A 7933-nucleotide genomic window follows, 5' to 3' on the forward strand; every position below is an offset into this window, starting at 1 on the left:
CCGTTAAATTTAGAATAATTTTTAAAACCCTTCTTTTGATCTAAAAGGTCTTCAGACGCCTAGCTCCATCCTACCTGGAGGAGCTAGTGATACCTTATCAGCCCAATAGACCGCTCCGCTCTCAGAATGCTGGTCTACTTGTGGTTCCCAGAGTTTCTAGGAGTAGAATGGGGGGCCGAGCATTTAGCTACCAGGCCCCCCTGCTATGGAACCAGCTCCCTGTCCAGGTACGGGAGGCTGACTCCATCGCTACTTTTAAGATCAGACTTAAAACCTACCTCTTTGAAAAAGCTTATTGTTACTAATTCTGTAGTTCCAGTTACTATCATAGACAGACAACTTATCATACTTACGGGGTCGTCTAATCATTAGGTTAACATCTTAGCTGTGCTGTTATAGGCCAAGGCTGGTCCAGAAACATGATCACCTGACAGGCCTCTGTCACTACACTGGGTCATGTTTCCTTTCCTTTCCTTTCCTTTCCTTTCCTTTCCTCTCCTCTCCTCTCCTCTCCTCTCCTCTCCTCTCCTCTCCTCTCCTCTCCTCTCCTCTCCTCTCCTCTCCTCTCCTCTCCTCTCCTCTCCTCTCCTCTCCTCTCCTCTCCTCTCCTCTCCTCTCCTCTCCTCTCCTCTCCTCTCCTCTCCTCTCCTCTCCTCTCCTCTCCTCTCCCTGTCCTCCCCCCTCTCCTCTCTCCTCTCTCTCTACCCAGCCGGCCATCAGCAGGAGGGTCCCCCTACATGAGCCTGGTCCTGCTCAAGGTTTCTTCCTGTTAAAGGGGTGTTTTTCCTTGCCACTGTTGCTTGTCTGGGGTTAGGCCCTGGGATTCTGGAAAGCGCCTTGAAACAATTTTGATTGTAAAAGACGCTATATAAATAAAGATTGATTTGATTTGAGGAGTGGACAGTAGTGGATAGGAGGAGGAGTGGACAGAAGGAGGAGGAGTGGACAGTAGTGGACAGGAGGAGTGGACAGGAGGAGGAGTGGACAGGAGGAGGAGCAGACAGTAGTGGACAGGAGGAGGAGCGGGCAGTAGTGGACAGGAGGAGGAGTGGACAGGAGGAGTGGACAGTAGTGGACAGGAGGAGTGGACAGGAGGTAGAATGGACAGTAGTGGACAGGAGGAGGAGTGGATAGGAGCACCACCTTCCTCCTAAAACTCAAGGATCTCCGGAAGCTTCCAGACTCGTCATTTAGCGACAGCATTGAAATGTGTTTGAGTGTGTGTGATGAATCTGTGGTGTGTCCACGAATTCATCATACACCACGAGTGTGTTTTATGGGATATGAGCAGGAAGGTTAAAGCTGAGAACTTTACCTCTATGTTCTGGACCAACATGGCGATATAGGAGAAGTCGGTGACATCGGCTGAATTCTCCAGCACATGAGAGACCATGTGACTCCACTGAGCGTAGACCAGCAGAGGGTCCTGCAGGATGGTCCTCAAACCCAGCTCAGACTCTGAGCATAACCGGGAGGCCCTGCATTTCAGGCTGCAACACAAGAGCAAGAAGCAAGAACGTGGTGTGAAGGACACGAGGCACAAACTGGAGCCAAATCTGGAACATCTGGGTCGGCAGAGACGGTTCTGGTGGGATCTAAATGACGACCAGCAGGCACATCCGTGTTCTGTTTACTTCCCCATGTTTAAAGGAAGATGCTATCTGGCTGGGACAAAACAGAGTTAGCAACAACTGCTGGTTCTGGTGGAAACAGTGCTACTGCAGGTCCAAGGAGGAGGAGGAGAAGGAGGAGGAGGACATGTCTGTAGTGAGAGAGATCAGGAAGGGCAGAGTCCCAAGCTGGGAACCTTAGGACGGTCACAGGAAAAGACAGACTGGTTTGGCCTGATCCAAACAAGAACTCGGAACATTCTGTGTGTCCAGGGGTCCAGGTGGAGACAGAAGAGGGCCAGAAGCCGAGCAGCAAGATGTTCTATCATGGTGACGGGAGGAGAAATGGAGTAGGAGAAAGGGGGATATTTTAAAGGGACGGTTTTAAAGTGAAGGTGTGGTGGTCACTGGACTTGGTGGATCAGATGTGAGCTGGATGAGGAAGAGTTGTGGGGGGGCTGGAGGAAGTGATGCAGGGAGTCGGGACAGGCGGGAGGTGGTCAGGAGGTTATGCACAGCTACTGCTAGTGCGATCACGGAGAGGAGGGGACTTAGTGGTGAAGACGGGATCAGGGTCAGGAGTGTGTTGAGGGTGAGCAAAGAATAAGCGTGAAAGCTGTGAAGAGCAGCGGCCCTGCATAGAACCGGGCTCGGGCAAGGTGGCAACATGAGTCGCGACTCATCCACAACTAGGTGAGGATGAGTCCAAAGAAGCCGGCGACCCTCCTAGCAACTGAAGAAGCAACGACTGGAGCACATACCTCTGATGTTCTTTCACAACGGCCAGGACATCATCCGAGAGATGGCGAGAGTCCTCAGAAAACCTGAAGAGCTGCTTGAGCTGACTTTTCAGAAGCTCCACCTGGGACTCCTCCCCTGTCAGTGTGTTCCTCACACCCTAAAGGAACAAATACACGTCAGCTCACACTCGCTGGGCTCCACCGTTCCAGTCCCCCGATATAACGTGGCTTCCCAGAGGTGGCGTGTTGGCCATTCGAGCAGACAAGCACACCCTTGAGCAGTTGTTGATGAGCGCCAGCCCAGCCGGGGTAACCTACCGTATATTTGTTCCACTGGGCCAACAGCTGCTCCTCCACGGGGTCAGTGCTCCCCCCAGCCTCAGAGCTCTGCACCAGCTCCCCGTCCAGCCTCTGCATGAGTGCCCTGAGCCTGCTGATGTCCTCTCCCAGCCGCTGACATCGAGACACATACTGGCTGTGGGAATCCAGGCTGGAGCGCAGCCCCTCCTCGGCTTCACACAGGCCCTGCCTGAGCCTCTGCCATCCCAGCCTGAGCTCCTCAGCCTCCTCCAGCACCGCCTCCGCCCCAGCAGGAGACGTGTTGCTCCGCACCGCTTCTGCCATACTCTCTATGTGCTGTAAGGTCTTCTCCTCTGCCGCTATGCTGCTGTCCACAGCCTGGAAAAGAAAGACACGCCAGTGAAGATGGAGCGAACGGACCCTCAGGGGCTGGACAGAGTGTGCTGCTGCAGCAGCGCCGTCACCTGCAGAGCTTTCAGCTTGTCCTCGGCTGTGTCCTGCTTCTCCATCAGAGCAGTTAGTCTCTTGGTCTCTGTCAGCAGCCACGACTGAAACCTCTTAATGCTGCCCTGGAAGGTCTGATGCTCTTCAGCCATTTTAAGCAGCAACGCCAAACGTTCCTTTGGTAAAGAAATACCGCGCATTTAATAATGTATGTATCGTAATGTGCACATCACTTCACAGACGTAATGCCTTTTTTGGCCGTTTCCATCCGCCTCTCCGGGTAGTTCCTCAGCCTTCAGCAGCCATGGTCTCACCTTCGCTCTATCTCTGACATCGTTGTAAGCCTCCTGCAGCCTTTCCTGGGCCTGGGGCTCCATGCTGGGGTCCTGGGTCCTGTTGTGCAGCGCGGCGGCCTCGTCCAGCAGCCTCTCCAGCAGCGCTGCCTGCCCGTGAATGTCACTGACCACGACCCTCTGCTGGTCCACCTGCCACAGCTTCTCCTTCACCCCCAGCTGGAGCTCTAGGCTCACGTCCAGCTGACGCTGCTGCTTCGACAGCCACGCCTCAAACTCCTCGCTGGCCTGCAGGTATTCGCTCCAGTGGAGCCACACCCACTCAATACGACTGGGATGGAGGTGACACACAGCAAGGGCTTCACTTTAGCTCGGAATGCTACACACAATGGTGCATCTGAAAGGAGCTCATCAAAACAAGTCGAAAATGTCACAGGTCCTGAACTTCTTGGTTCCCGGTTGGCACATTAAAGTTAGCAACAGGAAGCAGAACCATGTGGGAATGGGAGAGGAGCAGTAAAGCAAAGGGTCACCTGTGACAGTGGGTGATATAGGTGCAGGTCTCCTCCCACTGGGACTTCAGCTCCTTGAGCTGCACCTGAGTTTGGGTCTTTAGCTCCTCATCCGCACTCTGCAAAAGGTTCTCTGCGGTCACCAGAGCCATGTCCATCTTCAAACGGCCTTCGTGCTCCGAGTGGCTGATTTTCTACACACAGAGTCACGAGAAGCAAGTAAGCAAACAAATAATGTTAAAGGAAGCTGGAAACCGGCTCTTTGTGATCTGCGCTCATGTCAGGAAGGCCTGTGGGTCTGCTTTATGAGAGGAAATGTTAACATTTACTGTGCCCCGAAATTTTCTGCTAGCGCCCCTAAATTGTAAGCTGGGGGTGGCCCCCAGCTTACAATTTAGGGGCCCTGAGAGTAAGCCCTGAGACGGACTTTCCATGAGCCATTTCAGGGGTAGGGGACATTCAAAGCACCTCTACAATCAAAAGGAGACGAGTTTAACTTCAGCAGGGTTTTCTCTGTTCCAGCACCACTTCCTGTCATTTCTTCTGGTCAATGCTTTAAACCAACGACGTCGTCAGTTCAAACAATGCACAGAGGCGGCTGGCGGAGGTTTCTCACCCTATGCTAGGGCAAACGAATCATACCACCAAACGCTCAGACTGTTCTGGTTCTTTTCCATGTGACTTGTCTGTGAAACCTTGCGGCTTTATTATTATTGATAACTTTATTGCAGGCCTACGGTGACGGTGTTTATCAAGGATCGGGATCAATCTGAGGAGCCAGAAAAGTGGATCGGGCCAACCCTAGCATTAGGGCTGGGGTATTTTTTCCATGTAAAATACCCCTTCAAAGTGTGGGTCGTTAATCTTTTGATGTTCGTGGCATTCTGGACATCTCCTGGTCTAGTTTTAAGGCTTGTTGCAGCACTGAGTCAGCACTTTTAAGGGATTTTAAGGACATTCCATTCCCCGTTGATTCAGGTGACTCTTGACGCTTTCGGATTGGTTCAAGTCCTACTTGTCGGAGAGGTTTTAAAATTGAAATCAGGAACTGTACATGCTCATGTACCCCCACCTTGGGGAGTTCAAAAGTATTGGTATCTGTACTTTGCACCGGTGAGTACCCATACTCAGTCTGAAAGTAGTAGTCCGAGTATGAGGGGGTGTGATGCCGACCCCAAACTAACAACTGACATCAGGGGTCTCACCTCCGTCTCTCTGAGTCGGGCCTCCAGAGCATGGCGGGGCCCGTGCGTGTTGTCCGTCACCTTCAGGCGGCTCTGGACCGTGCGTATCCAGGAAAGGGCTTCCTCCCGGCTCTCCAGGAATTCCTGCTGCGCCATGACAAGCAGGTCTCCGCCTGGGAATTTAAAGCACCACCGTCACTGGATCAAACAAGTAAAGGCAGGAACAAGTGTGGTCCTTGTCCAGGTGGATAGGTCACCTGAGTGCCGCCTCATCCCTTCCTCTCATGCAGTAATGAAGTCAGTCGGTTCAAACTGATGCTAGCTCACTTCTGAGGGGGAATGAAAGCAGACAGAATGACTCAGTTCTCCCACCCCAGAATTCCAGCCTCCTTTTACCCGCTCTGCCTGGTTTTCCATGGGCTCCAATGGACTTGTGGCAGAGATCCCAGCAGGGTTTGAAACCTTTTACAATACAAGTGCGTCTGCTCTGGACCTTCAAGCATTGAAACAAATGATTCCCTGTTCTATGACTGATCCCTATTTAGCAGCATACATCTGTCTTGCGGCTAAGAGGCTAAATAGGTTAAACTAAAGGAGAGAAAGGCTAAAAGAATGTCTTCTGACTATAGTTGCAAAGGTTCTTCTATAATAATAGTCACATAAATAACACAACGAACTCCTGTTTTATTTTAGCTCACTTTTTAAATCATTTAGTGGACAACTGTCGAGTTATGAAAATGTTACACTTTAACTCTTCTATGTGTTCCGATAGGACATTGTTAGATGTATTTCTGTGGTATTTGATTGCACCGTAATTCGTTATTTTAAAAAATAAATTAAAAAAAACGCTTATGGGCCATGAACACATCATCTGCATTTATTAGCAACTTTGTATTATTTATAGAAAGTGCTCAACCTAAAGCTTTTCACTTTAAACATCGGCTCCTGCAACACATGTACGCACTGGTCCTGCTATTCTGAACACATTAAGGCAACTTTCCGGCCATCGGAACAGATCTATACGGGATCTATATGGGATCTTTACAGTACGTATACAGCAGCGCTAGTTTTAGCTTTAGCCTCGGACGCTCGGGATATTAACGCAATCTGGAGCTGAAGGACACCTCTACCTACCGTACGAGAAGGAAACGAGCGGACAGCTTTGCTTGTCGTGTACAGCTGAATGGCAGTAACAGTGCGCACAAGTCTGGATTAATGTTGGAGGAGCCGCCAACATGGAAACAGTCCTGCGGTAACAGAGAAGTTACGGCCGGCAGGAAGTTGAGCCGAGGCCGCCGGAGTCTGCTGCCTTCACGCACTGTGTGGAAATTACACTCACGCAGAGGGGTGGCACGTCGTGAGACGACCTGTGGCCGTCTCCGGCCCTGGTGGTATCGGCGCTGGATGCCCGCTAGGCACTCTGAACTGGCGGTACCAGGGGGCTCCGTCTGTTTATGCTGCTGCCTGGGCTCAGGCTAACTTTGGTTCTTCCACTGCATGTTGGCTTAACTATGCGACGTTACCGTTAACGTTCATATTAGTTAACGCTGGGTAACGTTGAGGTTCTCTAAGTTTTCCTGCAGTCCGTGAACAGATCAGTCTTTTACGATTCATCATACTGGTGGACAGGACAGAAGCCGAATTTATTCCCAGTCTCCGTTGTGCTAACTTAAAAAAACACACAAAAATGAACACACTTTAGTGAAATCAGTCACCAAACAGCCAGATTCCAAATACATATTTGAGCATTTAAATGCAGTCACCTCTATTATTATTGCTGCTATATTTGACATTCCAGCCCTGGTTTTTACAGTTTGAAATGTTCAATGAGCAATGTTATTCAGTAGAGACATGCCTTTAGAGGAATAGACACTGTGTTCTTTGTTCTGTACATGATGTTTGTTAATTTGTTGCAAATAAAGGTTGCTCAACCAAGGAGCCAGACTGAACATTATCATTCATGTTCGGGTCTTCTGGGCTGATCGCTCAGCTTGGTCTCTGTGGTTGGGACAAGGTTTTCTTTTTAAAGGACCTCTAACCTCATGTCCAAACACAAAGGTGAGCAAGGCTGGGGCTGAGGGAGTCTTGCAAGGCTTTGTGGGTGGCAAAAGGGATGGCTTTCTCAGCATGGACTCTAAAGTCTGATAGAATCTCCCTGGCTTTTCAGGGTGATAAGGCTTGCAGCGGACAAGCGATTTTTCAATGTCTGCACGTTAATATCCTGTATGGGGAATGAGCAGAAATCTATTTCTTCAAATCTTCTGAAAAGCACACTGTTACTTAGGATCTTGCTACGCTCCGTTCCGTTCCGTTTTCTCCCGCTTATCCGGATCCGGGTCACGGGAGCAGCAGCTGATGATGCCCAGACAGCCCTCTTCCGGGGGCACCCCCAGCCGCTCCCAAGCCAGGCGAGAGATATAATCTCTCCACCTAGTCCTGGGCCGGCCACGGGGCAGCCTCCCGGTGGGACATGTCCAGAACACCTCTAAAGGGAGGCGTGCGGAAGGCATCCTAGCCAGATGCCCGAGCCACCCCAACTGACTCCTCTCGATGTGGAGAAGCAGCGGTTCTCACCCAACGTTGATGGCCATAGGTGAGGACTGGGACGTAGATCGATCGGTAAATCAAGAGCTTTGCCTTCCGGCTCAGCTCCTTCTTCACCACGACGGATCGGTTAAGCGCCCGCATCACTGCTGACGCCGCTCCGATCGGCCTGTCGATCTCATGTTCCATCCTACCCTCACTCGTGTGAGGGTGATGTTTAGTCACCCGCGCTGTTCTTTACTCTTGTGCTAGGACTCAGACAAACCACGCAAACAACAGGAGTCAGTTCCGTTGTACATAGACAGC

At 50.9% G+C, this 7933-nt stretch overlaps 1 protein-coding gene across 2 annotated transcripts in view; it reads right to left on the bottom strand.

Moving 5' to 3' along the window:
* The window catches only part of syne3 (spectrin repeat containing, nuclear envelope family member 3), a 16594-nt gene extending 10188 nt beyond the window's left edge, over positions 1-6406 (bottom strand). The window contains exons 1-9 of one of the 2 annotated variants that reach the window (XM_011618599.2): positions 6218-6406; positions 5341-5412; positions 5105-5256; positions 3921-4093; positions 3409-3718; positions 3115-3270; positions 2669-3028; positions 2372-2508; positions 1316-1490 (exon numbers count right to left, since the gene is read on the bottom strand). In XM_011618599.2, the coding sequence (XP_011616901.1) occupies positions 1316-1490; positions 2372-2508; positions 2669-3028; positions 3115-3270; positions 3409-3718; positions 3921-4093; positions 5105-5256; positions 5341-5356 (1479 nt within the window). In that variant the 5' untranslated portion in view covers positions 5357-5412; positions 6218-6406. The remainder of the gene's footprint in view (positions 1-1315; positions 1491-2371; positions 2509-2668; positions 3029-3114; positions 3271-3408; positions 3719-3920; positions 4094-5104; positions 5257-5340; positions 5413-6217) is intronic. The other variant, XM_011618598.2, reaches the window with a different exon arrangement.
* Positions 6407-7933: the final 1527 nt, after the last annotated feature.

This window comes from Takifugu rubripes, chromosome 2 (assembly GCF_901000725.2).
Source record: "Takifugu rubripes chromosome 2, fTakRub1.2, whole genome shotgun sequence".
NCBI classification, from domain to species: domain Eukaryota; kingdom Metazoa; phylum Chordata; class Actinopteri; order Tetraodontiformes; family Tetraodontidae; genus Takifugu; species Takifugu rubripes.